This window comes from Chlamydotis macqueenii, chromosome 4, assembly GCF_036417535.1.
Source record: "Chlamydotis macqueenii isolate bChlMac1 chromosome 4, bChlMac1.mat, whole genome shotgun sequence".
NCBI lineage: Eukaryota > Metazoa > Chordata > Aves > Otidiformes > Otididae > Chlamydotis > Chlamydotis macqueenii.
This window is the reverse complement of record NC_141559.1, coordinates 40,703,446-40,723,908: the sequence shown is the minus strand read 5'-3', so window position 1 is coordinate 40,723,908 and position 20,463 is coordinate 40,703,446. Positions and strand designations below refer to the sequence as shown.

General features: G+C 36.6%; 1 protein-coding gene across 2 annotated transcripts in view; it reads left to right on the top strand.

The window, feature by feature from the left end:
• Positions 1-20,463, top strand: part of MARCHF1 (membrane associated ring-CH-type finger 1) — a 249,725-nt gene that overhangs the window by 197,634 nt on the left and 31,628 nt on the right. The window contains exons 6-8 of one of the 2 annotated variants that reach the window (XM_086746884.1): positions 1,057-1,107; positions 12,164-12,243; positions 12,528-13,268. In XM_086746884.1, the coding sequence (XP_086603010.1) occupies positions 1,057-1,107; positions 12,164-12,243; positions 12,528-13,268 (872 nt within the window). The remainder of the gene's footprint in view (positions 1-1,056; positions 1,108-12,163; positions 12,244-12,527; positions 13,269-20,463) is intronic. The other variant, XM_086746885.1, reaches the window with a different exon arrangement.

The following is a 20,463-nucleotide window of genomic DNA, read 5'->3' as shown; positions in this document are numbered from 1 at the left end:
CTTGGATGGTGGGGGGAGTGAGAGACAGACTGCGTAGTCTGGTCCTGATCAGGGCTGAACTACGACATGCATGCATTGCAAATTAAGCTGCACAGGTGAAAGGTCTACTTTAGATTTTTCCCCCCTGTTCCCCCAAGTAGGTTACCTAACAAACTTGCACAAATGGTATCTAGTTCAACACCTTCTAGTTAAAAACCAATCTCACCTGAGTGTTTGAACCCGCATTTTCAGTGCTGAGAAAAAGATTTCCGTGACCTCCTTAAGATATATGCATTTACCAAGGGGATGAGCACTTTTTCTGAAGTATCTTTTACCTTTTCAGTGTAAATGAAGCTGAATCTCTTGCTGGGGAAAGTGTAAATACTAAACAAATTAGAGAACCACTGCTTCAATTCCTCCTTTTTTTTTTCCTTTTTTTTTTTTTAAAAAAAAACGTGCTATAGAAATACAGCTATTCAATATATACTTTATGAATGGATTTCAGCTGATGGTGTTGTTTTTTGAGTGTGTTTTTTGTAGGAGCAAGAGGGGATGGAGGGGTAGGAGTTAAACTGAACTATATCTAAAACTGATTACAATTTGTTATTCTCAGAACATGTCTGACCAGGAAGTCATCTAGTACTGTTTTAATTTTCCTGAAAGGAGGAATTCATCTTTCTGAGCAGGGATGTATTCAACACAACAGGGTGGATTTTATTATTTATCATGAAACATTCCTCTTTATACGATAGTACCAGTTTTCATGAGAAGCTGTGATGATACATTAATCTTTCACTTAAAATGTTGTTTAAAAAAGCCTGTAAAATAAACCCACAGTAATAAAGTACTAACATTAATTTCTTACAGAACTTTTTTTCAGCTTTTACTGATGTAATTCACAGGAATATTTTAATGGTTTATTTGTTGAGGTGTCTTCCTTTGTACAGTCAGCAGTCAAACTTAAGAAAAATAGAGGAGGAGAAATGCTGTGCACTCTTAATCACAAAAAGAGTACAACTTCTTCTCAGTTAGAATTTGAATGATATAACTTTTTCATTTTATAATTTTGTTTTCCAGAATGACAAATCCCCAGGGCGTTCCACAAGTCGATCAAGTAACATTTCGAAGGTATGTGGAACCTATTTCCTTTGTATAGAATTTAAAGAAAACAGAGTCTATGAAACATAATACAGTACTGTAGTCCATTCACCCATATATGTATATTCTGACGTTTTCTTTATAAACACCAGAGTTTAAGTTTTTGCTACCTAACATTGTGGTTACTGTGTAAAATCCATCTTAAAGTATAAATATGTAATTAATCGGTACTGCAATATGTGTAATAATAAGAAGTAAATAACAGTTGCATTTTCGTCACGTGCTTTCCACAATATTACATTAGCACTTTGGCTTAAGATGGAATTACTCCTTGATTTTTCTCCTCCTGCCCTACCCAATTAATAACAGCTGTAATGTGTAAAGCTATGACTGTGTCATCATTTCGGACTGAATCCTGAATTCCTTTTACAGGGATATATGGTTCACTGAAACCGGGGCTTTATATCTAGATGCTTATTAGTTTCTAGGAAACCAAGAAGGGAAACTTTAGGAAGAGGAAAAATGTGATTTCTGCTGGAGTTCTTTGGTTTTTAACCTCCTTTTTTTTTTGTATCTTGTGGCTAAAATCTATGCCAAAAAGCCAGGATATACAGGAGGTAAAAGACAGAAAAATAATTGTTTGAGTTCCAGGCTAAAGATCTGCCCTGTGTTATCTTTATAGCTTAAGATTTTGCATCCAGTTGAAGCACCATATCCTTAGGCCCCTTCCCCACAATGTTGTTGACTGTGGGGTACATACAGTAAAACCGTTTTCTTCTCAGAGCTGTAAAAATATGAAACAAACCCACTTGTGATTTTTTTTTTTTTTTGAAGTTGAAGAAACTAGTTAAAATGTTAGGTTCTTCTGTTTTACATTAAGGAGGAAAAAAATGCAGGGAAAAAGTGTAGAACATAGCCAGCCTCTTGTAGGATATGACTGAATCTCTTCCTGGCTTGCTGCCTATTTTTAAAAAGTATATCGTTATATACTTGCAAGCTTGATCATAATGAATTGTATGCATTATTTTCACTAAGAATTTTAAATACATGCCTGTAGTTATAATTACTGTAAATCTATGTTGATTTGATATTACTTTTTCTGGTTTTTTTTAAGTCACTTGCGTGGGTTGCACTGTGACAAAGCATAAATGTATTCACTAACACGAGACACGTGGTAGTGACTAACATTTATTTTTAAGTAATTTCTGCAGAAATCAGTGTAGATGCTTATTAGAAAGGAGTACTTGCACCTTTTAAAGTAGTAAGTTAAAAAGCAAGGTTTTCAGGCATACACTTAAACTTTTTCTGATGTACATCATTCATTCTTTTGGATCAATTTTTCTATGTGGAGCTACCTGCCAGTGAAGCTTCTCAAGTGCTGAAAGACATTTGATTGGAAATCCAGTTTCCAATTTGTTGTCTGATTCAAAGTGTTAGGTTTTTTTTTAAACAGGAGGGTATATAGGTGTGTATACATAGAAGAGCAAACGCCTGACTTTTCACATTAATATCACATGGCACAAAGTAATTGTAACAAATATTGCACCTCAAAACAAGATTGGAAGGTTCTAGGTTATGTAAACTACCTACCAAAGGCAAGAGATGAGTTTAATTTAACATCAGTGTATTATCAACCTTCTTCACATACTAAATCCAAAACACAGCAGCTACTGAGAAGAAAATCAGCTTCTTCTCAGCCGAAACCAGAAGAGTATGTTTAAAATCTAAGTAAATTAAAAACTTGACCTTGTTCATTAGCTATTTGTCACTGCTCAGTTCTATACAGTGTAGGTTTTTTCAGTGAACTTGTAATGTCTTCCTAACTATGTGTATAATCTAAGAGGAACAGTAGTCTGAGAAGGTTCTGGTGGATTCATTTCTTTCTGTCATGGTTAACCAGTGGAACAAATCTTGTGTTTGAATTACAGTCCATAGGGGTTATGCTTATATGTGCTTCTGAGGCTGCCTAGTTATGTTAAAATGCTTTCTGGAAGAAATGTTTCTAACACATTGTAATTATCTTTCTGCATGTTAATTATGATTCAAGAGCTCCTTAGAGAAGGATACTCTCTCAGCAGTAAGATTTGAAATTCTCTGATGGGGAACTTCGGGCTTATTTTTCAGTGCAGAGAAACTCAGACTTGGAGCAAATTGCCTGATTTATTTTTTTTTTTTTTTTGGCTCGATTGCTTCTCAAAAGCCTGGAGCAGATGTTAGAACACTTTTTGTTTACCAGTCTTTGAAGCATCTATCTAATAAAACTCCATTGAGTTATATCAGGAAGAAGGGAGGTGATTATTTTGGAATATTAATTGTGATAATATTCATTGGTTTAATTTAGAATATGAAAAACAGCAGGGAAAGGAAAGAAGGAAACAATTGATTTTACTATATGTTTATGCAATTTCTATACTGGTCTTTTATGTCAGGTTGAGCTCCTATCAGTAAGATACAAATGAAAACCAAAATGTACCAGCATGTCAAAGTAATGACCACCAAAGTTTTAGATGAAAAATTAATTTTTGCCAATTTATTGATTTGAGCTACTTGGTTTGTGATTTTGAAATATATTTCACAAATTGAGTATCACTTTATGTAACATGTAACGTAATATTTTATCCTTTTGAATTACAAATTTCCCTTTAATTTATTGTACTAAAACTGAATGTTCCTTCACATGAATTTTTATATTCTCTAATTTTTCATCATCTCTTATCACAAGTTGAATGTATGAAGAGTCTTGTATCACAGTCTGGGTGATTTACACAACTTGAAGAGGAACTCACTGTTACACACTATGCATATCTCTTTAATGGGTAAACATACCAACAAGTCTTTGGCAGTGATACCACAGAGAATGCATAATATCTTCTGTCAGAATTATTTTAAGTGCAGATGATAGCTATTATGGTGGAAAAAGCATAAAGGAACTTAAATATTATTTTTTAAGAAGTTCATATCATGGACTTTGATAGCCTGAAAGAGAATTGCAGCATCTCCAAAATATCTGTTGCATGACTGAATCCTAAAGAGCAATTGTGTAACCCCTTGCATTTTGCTACAAGGGACTGCACTGCTACGAGTTGATCCACACTTGTTATTCTTATTGTTCTTTGCAAATTTCACACTAATAATAAATCACAATTCTCTTCCAGATTGGTGATTTTTTTTTTCAAGGAACCATGTTGCTCCATACTTTCCAACCATAGCTTTTAGATTAGTGTAATGAGCAACTGAGAGAAAACATAGAGCTTTCAAAAAAGAAAATAATCCAAGAAAAAAAACAAATCCTTTCTCTTGTAAAATGTAAAATGTCAGCTTTCAAAAGTGCTGTTACAGTGAATAATGTATACAAAACCAAGGGTAAAATATGAGTGGAAATGTTATGTTAGTCATCTAAATGATTCTTCTTCCTGGTAAACAGAATCATTAATATCAAAGGAGAAGACTAACCTGGCACTTAACTCTCATTATGATTCTGTTAATGTAAAAAACAGCAGCACAAAGTAAACAAGTTAGTGAAGAGTATTTTGTTCATCAAAACATAAAGCAGAGAAAGACAAAAAACTAGAAACATTGTTTATAGAACTAGAAACAATAGCATAATAACTATTGTTGGACTTTTTTTTCCTCTTAGATGTAAATGTTTGATTTCTTTGTCTAGAGAATACTTTGTGGCTTGTCCATAGAATTTATTCTTTATTTAAAATAAGCTTATCAAAAGGCATGACTGCAGAATTTACCCGAGTCTGCCTGATATTTGAACTTCTGAATCAAATTGCATTAAATACATTTCAGTTCCAGGGAATAACTGGAATTTATTCTTGGATACACTTGACCTGTTTTAAACTCATGTTCTAATGAGAGGGAATACAGGAAAATATACAAGTGTATATATAAAATAACATACAATTATACAGACTCTGTTTTATTAAATCATAGTTCTGACCAACAGCATATTCCGAGTATACCTAAACATGCCACATCCATGCAGCCAGACAAAATGGCTTATGTGTTTGAAATGTGTTAAGTAGCACAAATGTTATGTGTTTATACAAGCTTACTTTGTGTGTAATGCCTATATATATAATTTCCACTTCTGAAAAGACATTATGTTATCACTGAATTCAGTCCTATCCTATGATATGCAATACCATACAGGGGAAGTAGCTTTGATTTGTTTTCAGTAAACACGGTATGCAAGTTATGTCATATGCTTATTGTTTGCTTTCAACAAGAATCATGGTCTGTAATGTACCTACTCCATATGTACTCCTGATAATTTTTATGACATTTATTTTTTCACCATGGCACTCAGGAGCGCATTTCAGGTCTTTGCCCTAAAACCAATTTAATTAAGCAAACTTTATTTCCACAGTGATACAAAGTTATTTTTTGCTGTAGTCTGAGGTTCCTTGGGTTTTTTTGTCTTCTGTTTTTCGTAATGATGCATTGTCAAGGTTTCACTGTGTTTTGGCTTAGTCATTTCAATATTCTTTCTACAGCTCTTTTGCTGTAGAAACCTAAAACGCATTTAGGTTTCTCTCTTCCTTAGGGCTGGAATAAGTAGGTATCAAATAGACAGCAGAGTAGAGTTGTTCAAATATATAATGATATCCTTACAGATGGGAATTTATCCAGTCTGTGTCCTTAATAGCCCATCAGACCAAACAAAGGATACGGTGAGTGTGTACACTCACATATGTATGCACTGGTGGGAGAATGGCACAAATATATGATCGAAAGCTGTTCAGTGTATAGAAATATTTTGAGGCATTAAGTCTTGCAGATAGAGGGATATGTAGAAACAGATGCTCTCTTCGGAAGAGAAAGTCTAAATGATGTTCTGTAAATACTGATACTGACTACCTTTAGAACTAAAATACTACAAAATCCTTTAATAAAGATGATGCACATTCTGTGCTTCACCTTTCCTACAGGCTAAACTTGCATTCAGCTCCTTCCAGACAGTCAAAAGCTGCTCGTTTCAGGGCTCTGCACCTTTTGTATAAAGACCAACACATCCTTTGTTTCAATTGCCCACATCACTGTGTATTTTTTTGAAGAACTACGTAACATTTTTATTAACAGAGTGAAAATGCCTAGAAAGATGCATCTTGAAGAGAATAATGAATCAAAAATATCACATTGCTGCGGTACAAAGACTTTTGTAAACTATAATCCATCTGTTAATTCAGAATTAACTAGCAGTGCTTCTACATCTATAGAAAGAGTGGATTTTGAGTAGAACCTTTATGTTTAACATAAAGATTAACATAGATCAGTAAGACTGGAGAAAAAAAAATTAAAAGCTTGTTGAATCTTCAAGTCAAAGTTGTAATTACCTTTTTTTTTTGTTTCTTTTTAAAATAGTAGAATAGATTTGCCACTTGCTATTTTGATGTTACTTTGAAAGTAAACCTGCTTTAGTGATTTAGATTTCAAACCATTTTATAACAGGATCATACTGACTTTCAAAGGTGCTGAGTGATATCGTTCAGCAAAATAGTAAGGATATTTCCTCTCCTTCCTTCTGTGTTACTTTTCTCTTTATTCTTTCTCTTCAGAGGCAGGTGTAAGGAGAGGAAGGAGAACAGTAGAGAAAGAAAAGGGCTGGGGAAGAAATGTGCAAGGAATAATTAAAAAAAAAATCTATGAAAGAAAATATAACAGAAATCGAGTTACCAATTAATTTAACAGTTGTTATAAAGCCATGAATCACACTATAATAACTTTGAGATCTGACCACAAAGCAGGAACTCCATCATAAAGGACCAAAAAATAAAAGGAAAAAAAAAGAAAACAAAAAAACCCCTCACTTTCCCCAACCCATGTGCATAAGTTTCAGTTGCCATCAAGACACACTTTGTAAGATATACCTGGCTTGGGTCATTTCCACCATGTTTTTTGATCTTTTTAGACCTGTGAAATTATTAAAAAAAAGTTTGTAAAGACAGATGTTTTCCATAAAAAGTTGCATTGTTTACAAGGCAGAAATTTTCAGATGAAAATACACAGACTGGATCTCCTGCTGAGCTTATTGCCATGCAAACTGCTCTAATCTTCTAAGGTATCCATTCCTTGTGCTATTATTTGATGGGATAGAGTTTCAGCTTTTTAACTGCATTGGGTGATGGCATCTGGAGGATTCTGTGATGCATTACTGCTATAAAGCATACTCAGTAGCAGAATAAAAACTTCAGTCATATTCCCTGTCTGCCCTGTCACCCCTCCATTTTCTACAACTTTTTTCTTAAGCAATGTTGTAAGCTGATCAGCTTTTGGAAATGCCTCTGGCTTTCCTTATTCAGAACAGAGGCATTAGAGGATTCATTAGCCTTTCTGGTGGTATCCATGAGGCCATTTTATAGCAGCTGTCCATTACATATGGTTTGTTATTTTAAAGCTTAACTCCATCCAAACAGGAATGCTTTGCACTTGTGGAATGTGTTTTTTACCAAGCTTTTCTGCTAGGTCAAAGTAGAGCCCTTCTTTCTTCTTAGCATGACCACAACTTGACTCATGTTTTTGGATGAGTTCCAACGTGCAATGTTAAGCAATAGATGGTCAGTGAGGACTCTGATTTTTTGTTCTTGTCTGGAAAATTCTATCAGATCCTGAACACCAAAGTAAAGGCAATCTTGATTTGAAATTCTTATTGTTTTCATCAGTAGAACTTCATTCTGTCTCCCATTTCTGTCTTTGCTGCAGTCTTTTAATACGGACGTGTGTGTGTTGTTAAAGTCCCCTTGTGTCAGATAACTGATTGTCCTCTCACCTGTCTTGAAAACTCTGTATTTACCAGTATTCTTTTTGAAAAGTGTACTACCAAATCCTGTTGAACATATAAAAAATAATTACAGATAAGTGCCATGTCATGTCTGTTAATTGAATTGCTTATCCTTGATGAGAAAGTTCATCTAAACTGGCTAAGACAGCTGAATCTGGTGAATGGGGACTCTCTCTCTACTAACAGTGCTTTTGAAATGCCAAACCTAATCAGCTGGAGTTGGCATTATCCCTCAAGCATCTTCCTTGTGTTGATGGCATAGAGAAATGAGCTGCCTTGTTTATAAATGAATTGTCAGACAACTTTATTTTGCATTACCACATTTAATTATGCAGCTGATATAATTTGCTATGATAAAATTAGTACAGTGCTTGTTTAGTTTTCACATTCCAATGAACTGTACAATATAGCTGTCTGAAGTAGACATTCGCTCACGGAATACTGTTTTGGTTTTTTTTTAAAGTCATTATTCTGCCTGCCAAGTGGAATTGGAGTCCACAGCATCAATCTGATCCCTCTGTTAAATAAATAGAGTATCTCAAAATATTGAGTGTGCTAAATACCAATATAGCAACAGGATGGCAATTATAGCAATAAGATCTGTGTGTCTGAGTCTGTTTCCATCATCTGTTGTATATACAATCCCATAAGAGCTGGACTGATACAATGTGAGCAGAATATATTCAAATGATCACATTTTGGTTTGTCAGGTATGCCTTTAAAATACACTTAATGCCACTTGAAGGATTTTATATTTTGTTGCTAAAACTTGCAGTAAAGATGATTAAAAATAAAAGAAAGCTTATATTATAAGCAGGGATGATGGACTTGTTGTTTCCTGTGTTTTGTGGTGGCACAGTACTGCAGAGACTCGGAGGCAGTGGGACTGAACGGACGTGGACGCTATGCAGGGCAGTGCCATGGCTCATCAGCCCACTCTGCCGCTCAGAGGAAGCAAAACACTGAGACAACTATAGCACTTCTAGGATCTAACCTAGAACTTTCATATGGCTCAATGCTGTGGCCTGTAAATACACCAACCGACTAAATGCTGCTTTGGGTATCTTCATTTTTTTTTTTCTAAGTGAGTTTAGAATTTATAGCTTGTAGAGGAGATGGCTAAGAGGGAATATTACCAAAAGAAGTGAGGTAAGCCCAGAGGCAGCGTTGGTAGCAGAAAGCAGATGCTGTTTTTGCTGTCAGAACGTGGGTAGGATGAAAAAGCAAAGGGATTTTGGGGTAAAGGTCTGGAATAGGCTTCCAGCTGAGTTGGAATTTGCAAGTTTTTAGAAACAGCTTGACTAGCTGTGAATGATTATATTCATAGGACACGTGGTGGCAGGAACAGACCTGACAGCAACAGGTCTTTCCACTCCTATTTAATTTACAGAGATAAGACTGGAATTATTGGCAAAATAAGGCTGTCCAGTACCTTTGAGGTCTGTAAGTAAACATCAAATTATGAATATCGGAAACACTAACTTTCTTGGTTTAGAAAACACTCAATGAATTCATTTTACTATTAAAAGCTATTTTAAAGTAGATAAAATCAAACTTTGTATTTAAAAGTTGTAGAAACCTATTGAGTGAAACTTGCTTACAGGTAAGAATCTGAATTATCTTGTGCACAACTTGTCATGTTGCAGTTTTCTTGCTTTGTTTGTGAAGACTTAAGTGGTCCGTAGGCTTTTTGCCTGCCCAGAGGTCAGGTTTGCTCCCATAGGGATTAGACAAGCAAGCAAAAAAAGTTCATTTTTATATCAAATTGTTTTAGAAGGAAACAAACCTTCCTCTGAGTTCTGTGCAACGGAACATAACATCATTATGCCAGCGCAGGGGAGCTAGGAAGTAAGTTTGAGCAGAGCTGAAACAGTCCAGACCTCTTTACAGCTGGGAGTGAAATGTAAGATTTAAGCAATCAAAGTGGTAATGTAATTTTTATCATAAAGTAATTAGATTTCCACCTGTCTCCCATCCCAGATAATAAGTGTAAAAGCTTTTTCAAGGAATTGATTTTAATTTTTTTGGCTTGATTCCAGCTCTATTAAGAACCGGCTAGCTGACTTCCTGCTTTAATAGCTGCTGAAAGTTTCTTGAACTTGTGCAGACCTTCTGTACGGGTACTGGGCCAGCTGAGCCACCCTCCTTACCCCTTTGTAGAGTAATGCCTGTGGCAAGGTGACGTAAATCTTGCCAAATCTTGCCTTTATGGCATGAGGATGACCTGGCCACTGCTTAAGATTGATTCAAACGTCTATAGTACACTGATCCTGAAAGAAGGGATGGGACAGTCCTGTAGCTGGGAGGGGAAAGAAGAAATGGGAACAAGTCACAGAGGATGAATTCAGGAGTCCGCACTCAACTCTAGGGCTGGATTTCTTCAACAGTCCTTCGTTTAGTCTGGAAGGATGTTTTTTCACATAGCGGCATGTAGCCCAGCAGCATAGCTCTGGTGTTGATGTCTGCATCTTTCCTCATTAAGTAGCTGTGCAAATGGCTTAAGGTATGCCTAATCACTTAAAACTAATCACAGAGGCTGAGGTGGAAAAAGATTATATACCCAACTGTACATATACCATCTGCTTCTAATGTGTGTGTAAAACCAATTCATATTCCTTCACAGTATGTGTAATTGACAAGCAGCTTTTGCAGAAAAAGAGAGATGAAATACAAACAATTTCTCTCACTAATACTTGTCCCTTTTTTCCAGTATTAGGCTGCAGTCATTCTAATGTTTCTTCTCTGCCTGGTGGTCCCAGGCGTTGAAAAAACATTTGAAAATAAGGATTGTGCCCACAAGCTTTATCAATTGAATTTCTCATGTTGGCTTACTTTTAATATCTCTGGGTTCCCTTTCATGGAACTAGAAGTAGAGAATTAGTAAGATTTTTGGTGTTGTGACAATAACACATAAAGAGGTAAAAAGGATTATTTGAATTCTGAAAGCTAGAAGATTATTTTAATGCAAAAGCACCATTCTTAAGACTCAGCTGGTATCCTATTGAAAGCAAAAATGCAGATAGCGGTGACTGATGTTTCCAAAAGATCTATATATGAAACATAATGGATATTAAGAACGTTGGATAAGAGTGAAGTGTCAGCAGGTACTTGCTGTATTTATTTATTTTTGCTTGTACTATTAATTTTCAAACTGACACCAAAAATGTCTGTGAAAGGTGAGCTAGAAATAATTTTAATTATGGACTCTATGTGTGACTGAATTTGATCTGCTAGTACAAAAGCTTGAGGTGACAGCCTTTACATTTTTGTATTATTTGTACTTTATACTCTTGCTGAATAGTCATTCCTCCCCTGCATCTGGTGCATAATTGTGGAACTCTTAAGCTTTTAATATTTTGTCTCCACTTGGTAGTGGTGCTCACAATGGGACAGGGTTACATACTAAAAGCTAATGCTATTATCAGGTAAAAGAAGGTCACAGCATTAAGAATTATTTGTATTGAACCCTCTCCCCACAATACTATACCTCCTGAGTGATCCTGAAGAATCACAAACCCTTGAATTTAAATTTGGATTCCATGCAGCTATGCTGCCAGTAGATTGTGAGGCAGATTGAAATAGTTTGCTGTTAACACCATCAAAATATGTTTTCAGTGGAATTACTGGACAACTGTGTCTGCAATTTGTAGCAACAACCTTGTGAGCAAAATGTCACATTCTAAATGTGGTTTATATCTCTCTTGCTGTTTGAGAATGTGATTAGCCCTGCAGAGATGCAGCCTGCACTTTGGTCTTCTCAGGTTCATCTGTTTAACATACTGGAGCTCTTCTAGAAGATCTGGTTGCCTGGAAAACCTTTTAAAACATACTCTAATTTTCTTGCTCTTCTGTCAGTCCTCTCAGCATAGGCTTGCTTTGTGCTCTTCATCACTTAGCATAATGTAAATGCACTTCACTCCATTTTGAAAGGAATCATTATGGATATTTGATTGCATAAAATACAAACAATATCCTTTCCCTTCAGACATTTACAGTAGATGAAAACCAAAATGAAAATTCAAATGTTGAAACCTGCTTCCTCAAACAGTGACAAGAAGTAGTCATGAGCAAATGAGAGCTGAAACACTCCAGTCATGTTTAGTTCCACAAATAAGTTTTGCTTTTGGTCAGCTTTTGGTCAGGCTTCCTGTATTTTGTGAGCTTGCATGCGTTCAACACTGTGCTATGAACAGCAGCAACAGTTACTTTAATTTTGTAATCATGTGGCAAAGCAGTAAAATATCTGCAATGTATTTCATGGACAAAGATTCCAAACTGTCTAACTTATTTCAACAGGCAAGCAGTCCTACAACAGGAACAGCTCCCAGGAGTCAGTCGCGGCTGTCTGTCTGCCCTTCCACTCAGGACATCTGTAGGTATGTGCTGAGAAAAATATACTCTAACCTGGCTGATGCTTGTTAGTTGTTGTCTTTATTAAACAATATGTAGCTCTTGCTTCTGCTTAACACTATTCATAATTTACATAGCCTTTAGTTTTCTTTTATCTCTGTTTTGGTTCTGTTTTGCTGTTCACTCTCATTTTTTTCTATTAAAATTCATGTTCTCATTTTCATCTTTTTTTTTTTCCTGTTATTTTTCTCTCTCTTTCCACCCATCCTTATCATTTCCATCCCTTTCCATTGCTTACTGCTTTGTCTAGATCTACTACCTTGCATGATTTGTCAGAAGATGAGCTTGAACATGCAACCCCTGTCATGGTGCTGACCCCTTCTAATAGGGAGTCTGTTAAGAAACAAGTAAAACGAAGGTTTAGGCGGAGAAAAGAGACTGGAGACAATGGTGAGCATACAGAAAAGCAAGGAAAGGGGAAAGACTGTAAACTACATCCTGAGCCAGCGAGATCCAGCTGGAAGGCACCTGATTCATCTTCATCTTCAGATGAGAGTCAGTGGGCTCAGGCTAGGAGGAGAGCAAGAGAAAAGGCCAGAATGCCCAGGAAGGGGAGAAAGAACAATAGATCATGCACTAACCAGGATGGGTCCTCAAACAATAATGCTGTTGAACTTGTCACCTTGGGCACAATGGGGAAAAAGGAGCAAGAGATATCTGACCCTGAGAATCCTACTTTAAATCACCGCCGGAGAAGGGTTCCAAGGCTTAAGGAATCACAGTCTTCAGCGTCATCTCAGGAAGCAAGGATTTCCTCAAGAAAATGTGGGAAAAGCAAAGGCAAAAGCTACTGCAGAGATCGGCAGTCTGCGTCTTTCCTCAGACGCAATAAAGATTCGAAGGACTGCTTTGCAGAGGCTGGCTCTGGCAGCGGTGCTCCAGCAGTCCCAGATAACGGAGCACCTGCTGGGGCAGGGCCCAGCCTGACGGATGCTGTTCAGAAGCCTCCAGTGTTCTATGATGACTGGTCTGATGATTTAGAAGTATGCAGGTTAGTCCCTAATAAGATAGACGTAGTGTTCTTTAAAGGAATTTCTCACCGCCCTGGGCTGAGTGCCCTTCTCTTGTCGGCTTTCTGTCACTGTCTCTCAGTAATAGACTGCTAGGCAAGCTGTAAGAATTAACACAAAAATCTTTGCTACAGAGAAGTTAGCATATCTCAATCTGAAGACATACTTCTCTTATCTGAAACAGTAATACTACAAGGGAACCAAATGCTTTTCTCTGCTTGATTTTTCTTCATGATGATGGACACACTGTGTCCTCTGGCAGAGTATTACTGTGTTTTAAATCTCCAGCCAGAGGCAGAGAATGAGGCAGAGTGGCAAATAGCTCAGTACAATGGGATATGGAGCTTTTCCTTCTGAGGTGATCAGTTCAAATCCAGCTTTGGTCCCTCTTTCTCATTTTTTATAGATTTACATGAAATAAATTTATGGATTTGATTCAGTGTCCTCTAGAGCTACCATTACCACAGCAATCTGATGGATGGTGCCTACAAAACACTCTCCAGAGGGACATAAGTTGTATGGGACTTTGCAGTGCTGAACATCTCCACACTGTGAATGTGTAGGGACTCTTAGTTTGGTGCCCATGACAAGGACTGGAACAATACAAAGCATAACTGAGCAGAATAAGCATTAAAATAAGCTTTGTTAATGAAAAAACAATGCCAACAGTTCTTCCTAGTTCAGAAGTTTGGGCTTCTGACAGTCTGATACCCTTAGTGTGAAGCACACAATCAGAAAGTGAGCATTTTCCCCTGGAAATGAGAGCAAGCTGGCCACTTCTGAGTTAATATCTGAATTTGGAGTAGATAGCTGGGTGAGCCTGAGTTACTTAATTTAGTGGTAAATGAAAATGCACCATCCCGTAAGTTTAACAGAACTGAAACAAGTTTGTTTGCTTTGGGTGCTTTTCTCCCCAAACTTGTGAGCCAGTGTTGACTCTCATCTACAGAGTGTAAATGAGGATCAGGCTTAGTTTCTTCACATGGTAACCCAAAACTTCTCACTTTTCTTTGCTGGGAAGAAATTTGCATGGAAACGTAAACACAATCAGAATGAGGAAGTTCGTGATGGCCCACCATGCAGTTTCACAGTGTACTTCAATTTAGTAACACACTACAAAGATCCGAGTTTTAAAAAGAAAGATAATGTGCAGACATTGTGCTTTTTTTTTTTCTAGCAGGAGGTATAAGCTATTACTAATGCAGCTAGGGCTATGCACTCTTTGTTATAGTTACCAAGTCAGAATAGACATTTCAGTTGTCTGACCATTGTCTGTCAAGATAATTTAAGATTCTTCAGAATAAACTCCATCTCTCTTTGTGCATCATCTTGTGCATCAGGACCACACCCCTTGCACCTCTTCCCCTTACAAAAATGCAAAAAAAAATGGCAGCAGTAGGAAATATGTTATATATTTTTTAAGCACTTGAATTATGTCTACATGGTATGATGCAGAGATGTGTACAGGTAACTACTTCAACATCTTCAGAGTTGTCTTAAATTTCTAAACCACCAAGCCTGCATGTATTGACAATCCAATGCAGTAGGCCCAGTACATATATAATAGGGCCATTTAACAATTATTAACTGAATAGGAGCTACTAAAAACCTGAAATAAATTATTTCAGTGTATGACTTTATACAGGCTTAAGTATACTGTGTTTAAAAAAAAAAAAAGAGAAATTAAAGTCAGTTTTGTAATTGTCTCACGTAGATTAACCCTAGCTGTTGCCTAAGTCCACAAACTTAGACTTTGCTTTTAGATGGAAAGCAGACTCCAGTTCTTTTATCTATCTTCTCAACTCATTCAATTTTATTATAATTGTTCAGGCACTTTTTGCAAGACTAGAGGTTGGTTCAAGGATGGACTTTTTGGATGTATACAGAAACTTTTCAGCTAGACTCTTGTTTAGTAGAGGAAGGTTGAAAACTTTTTGTATGTATGTGTTCCCGGGCTCATTTTCGGTGGAGATGCTCTTGAGCAACAGCAGTTAAACTCAACACAGTTGATAATTTGGCCTGTTGTGCAAAATTTGTCAAGACAGTCATAATTGCATTTATCTTCATGTCAGGGGTAATGATGTATTTTTTGTTGTCATTACTGAGTGTATTGTACTGGTGATAATACATCTGGGAAAAGCATTACAAAATCAAAAGCATGTTAATTTTTCATAGCTGGGAAGTTGTCTTACTAAATCAATTTGCAGACAGCTGAAGAGAAAGGAAGACATGTTTCTGCTACTGATTCAGTATAGATTAAAGTTTCTGTTTTTCAGGGTAGATGCATGCACTTAGTTGACTCATGATCTGTGGCCTGTTTTTCTAAGACTGGAATTAACATAGTTGGTTGTGATGTGAAAATTTTATTTTCTTGAGATGTTTCCTCAAGCTTTTCATCCTAGGTATTCATGTCTTCTAGCTGATGTGACAGAAGTCTCTGAGAGTAATGCCTCTTTATCTAGACGGGATTGTGTGGCAGTACCAGAGGAACAGGGGTCTTGAACATCTCAACATCTCATGGTGCCAGTTATTTTGTCTTTAAGTGTTTGAATAGGCATTTTTTTCCTTTACTTCCTCCTGAATTACTGACAGTGAAACACATAAGGCTATAAGCAGTTTCTTCAATGTGCATTTAGCTTCACGAGCGGGAATGTGACACAGGACACACTCTTTTCTAGCATAAGCACTTTAGTCATGCACATAAAGTATAGCACCATGGCACAATATATACTTCAGCTAGTCTAAGGCAGGCCTCTTTGTCACTTCAAGTGAAACATTTCCCCTTCTAGTGTCACTGTTTCTCTGTTTCCAAAATGATGAAACAATGACATGACACCAATGATGGTCTTTACAATCGGTTCCCTGAACCTATTCCTTTACAATCGGTTCCCTGAACCTATTCCTTTCTTATAGAGTTCATTAGAAGGTAAAGTTTCTGCTTCTGGGATTAGAGACAACTATGTAAGTTAGTTCTGACCATGTTGAGTTGGTTTGGCACTTAATTTTTTTTTTTTTTGAGATTCACAGAGTAGACTTTCTAAATTATACAATTGGATACCCATTTTCTTAAGTTGCCCTGTGTCTGACATTTTCTTCATATAAATTGTTCCAGAATTGGCCGTATGACTCGAGGCACAACCTCAGAAATAGTGTTCTCTGGTCTGCAGGAGTGTAATCTCACTGAAGGGAAAAGCTTTGTGTGGGACACGATAAAGTAAATGGATTGTGAGATTTAGTCCCGTGGATTTTTGTGTAGGAATTATTAACGAAAGAAAAAGGATTAGTTGATATTGCCACTAGTGTATCATATGTGCTTTGTGTATTCACTCTGAATTAATATTATGGTATTATTTATGATGGGAGAATTGAAAGATATTTTCTTTTTGACTAGTTATTTTTGGTGTAAGATCTTTTTGTAGCACTGATGCAGCCAGTTCAACAATAACACTGAACTGTAATTCTGTAAGCTGAAAGAAACCACACACACTTAAATGAAACAGATTTTCTCACTATGAAAAAAATGCATATTGGAGGTAGAATTCTGATTTTGTTCAACTCTATGATTCTATATGTAGCCAGGTAAAGGAAGGCCCTCATGTGAGGAGGAAGTAGTAAGAATGGGGAGAAGTAGTAAGGCAGATGATGAAGTTGATTCATGAAATCTGCAGAGTCTTCTTCAAGTACAATTTTTAAAAATCAGCTTTAACAAGCTAGTGTATTAATTAAAAGACCATTATAAACTTAGGAAAAGACTAATATGGGTATTTCTATGTGTTAGTACAACATAGATAGGAAGAAATAGTGTACATTGCACTTGACATGAAGTAATATGAATACATATTTTCTCTCTGTGAAATAAAGTGTTGTAACAGAGGGGTTTTTTCCATAATGCTATTTAGCAGGACCTGCAAAAATAGTATATTGCATGAAAATACTTACATCCTGAAATATTCATGTAGTAGAGCGCTCACAAAACCAGCGGACAGAAAGCCTCTTGGGAGGAAACAAGTCCTCAGGGAGTTAGGAAAAATAACAGAGGTGAACAGAAGATAGATACTCAAATACTACCATTGAAATTTAACATTCATTTGAAATATTTATACTGAAACTATGCAGTTGGATCCAATAAATAATTAAAACGGTAATACAGAATACATAGACTTGAAATACCATCCAGAGCCTTCCAAAATCACCAAGAACTGAAGGATGCTGAACTGCCAGACTGTAGTGTTTGGCTGAAGAGGGTTTTTAACCTGTTTCTCCCTGGGATGTTAGTGCCTTCTTGGGTTCTCAGGATGATACATTCCGTCATTAGGAGCCAAATCTCTGAATCTTGACTGCACATTGGCTCCTCATTCCTTTTTTTTTTTTTTAAGAATTATGACAGCTGCTTGCTTTCCTATCCAAACTTAGATGGATAGGATGCAAGAATGCAAAGCATTCTTTTTGCAAGGTGACTTTCTGATAGGAATCTTCTGCTTTTTGAGGAATCTCCTCCTCTGTATGATGGTCCAGTGGTTTGTCACTCAGGTTCAGCAGTATGAAATGCTGGTTAATTCTAGGATCTGCCTGATGGATCAAACCCCCATCTGCCACCTCTTTAGCCATCTGGTTATGCAGTCTCTTTTGGAAGCTCTCCATGATTCAGAAGGATGCAAAGAGAGCCGAAACCAGGCAAGTTTGTCTTAGTTGTGGTTAGGATTGCTTAACTGGGAGAGAACTGAGTCCTGGTTTCTGCTTCTTTCTCTCAAAACCTATTATTATTTTTAACGAAAACATATGAAATTGCTCCACTTCCTGCTAGAAAGTTTGGGTGGGAGGAGACCCTTAGTTTTAAGGGTCCTGTTATTAAATACTTAAAGCTTGCACATGTTCTGTAGGGACTGTAGTTACTTAAAGCTTTGATTTTCACTAAGTGAGGGGGAGGAAATTTAAATTATTTTTTAAGATACAGTCCTTAATTCTTTGAACTGTGTTTAGTGCAGTAAATCTTGTCTGACATGTATCTTGAGCTGCTCTGACAGTGTATCTGAGGCAGGAATTATTTGTAACTCTTTAGATGGTTAGATATTCTATTTATCACCTAGAATGGAAGATTAATCGAAGGACAAGAAATAGTCACAAAATAAAAGATTTAGTGTGCTTTCGCTGATGTTGCTTGCTCTTAAAAATTCTGATCATGTTTGCAGAAATCAAGAAAAAGCTTTACCTAGACTATTATGAAATTCTGCTGGTGTGATGCAACATTCTGAAAATGTTTTTTACTTTAGTCAGATAAAGGCAGCTGACTGTATAACATAATGGAAGGGCAGCAGTGACAGGGAAGAGGTATACAAATTGATGACATTCGGTCTGGAGAATTAATGTGTTTCGTTCACACTGGGTTTAAATGGAGAGGAATACCAATTTGTCATTTAGATTACTTTATGATTTAACAGTGGAAAGAATGGAAACAAGATTAAAAAAAAAAAAAAGCCTGCAAAATGAAAGCTAGGGAAATATGGCATGCTGTAGCCTGTTGCAGAGTGAATGTATTTAGTGAAGTTAACTTTTTTTTTTCCCCCAAGTGAAAAATTACACAGGAGCAGAGCTTGATATTTTTTTTTGTTTCTGTTTATGAATAAGTTAGTTATATGCTATGAGTTGTTCATAAAGTTGTTTGCTTTGATTTTAGGTTCTAACCATCTAAAAGCACTGAAAGCATTTTATAAATTGGAAGGAAAAAAATTACCTTTTTTGGACAGGAGATTAGTTTTCTTAAGATTCTCAGACAGTAACGACAGCAGTTTTGTGCATCCTTTTGCAAACCTGTGGAACTGGTTCCTTTTGGTCCAATTAAGATAACCTAGGAGCTGATGGTGTTTCATCGTGGCAGCTAATAGTCCTCACAGCCAAAAATCAAAGCTAGGGATTCCTTTGATCCAACATTTTCCAACTATGCTTTTTCTTCCTGACTAAGCTCCCTTTAGTAACATAGCAATGAGGTTTACCTGCTGATCAGGGTAAGAATTTATCTTTGCATAGTAATTTTGAGTCCAGGTATGCTTTCTAGTGAAGGTTAAAATTTTAACTGCCTTTTCAACAATTTCTCACAAAAAAAAAATAATATATTTTTTTAATAGACATCTTCCTTGATATGGAGAAGATATTTCCCCCTTTCATTAGGGAGATTTGTTAAAAGTTCAAAAGCATTTCTGTTCTACTGGTATACTTCCATCTGCAGGAAAATGACAGTATGGATATTGGGCATCTGCATTAGTTTATTATCATGCTCTAGTTCACTGTGCATAGAAATTGCATCACAGGGGCAGTGAATATGTCACAGTCACAAGGCAGTAGCTCCTCCTAATTTTGTCAGTGAAGGGATCTCCGTTAGTGCTTTAGTTCAGGTAAGGAGCCTGCTTTTGAAGTACGTCTGATCACCTTTACTTTTACCATGATCTAGACCACAGTGAGGATTGGTCTCAGGGTTGTCTAACTGTATTCCCTTTGAGTGAAAGTAAAATAAAAGACATATTCCTGGTCCAACCTCAAATCAGTATCAAACCAAAGCAACCCCCACCAACATGTCCTTGGTGCTGGTATCAAGTTCTTAGCACTAGCTGGTTTTTTTTCAACAGAACAGCTACACTTTCACTTCAATGCTTGTTAGCATAGACACAGCTGTATAGTGCCCAGGAAGAACAATACAGTTTTTATGTAATTATGTCATTTATAGCTGTTACATATTATCAAACATCACTATCAATATGCCCATGCCCCCATATACACTTCTATTTTTTAAAGCCTCAGGGGCTTTCCCCTAAGTTGTACATTTGTTAATGAGGGTAAAATTTGACCTGGTATATTTCTAAGGAAGTCTATAAAAGCTATCTGCACTATGTTACTGTAGCTGAAACCTTTGTCTATATTTAACGGCCAAAATCCTTGGAAACTTTATTAGGTACTAAGATGCAGTGCTGATCTCAAATACAGGATCCACTGAAAGACTTATGGTAATGCAGAATTACTCTTTTCCACCTGCAGTGCTCCTAATGACACGGCTTTTATGTGGCTTGAAGCACAAGCAGGGACATGCTGATTCTTTCTTATCCTTAATCACCTTTCTTTGACAATAGTCACCTATGGAATTCAGCTGTACGGATCCTGTCATAGAGGAGCACTTGCCAACCAGGT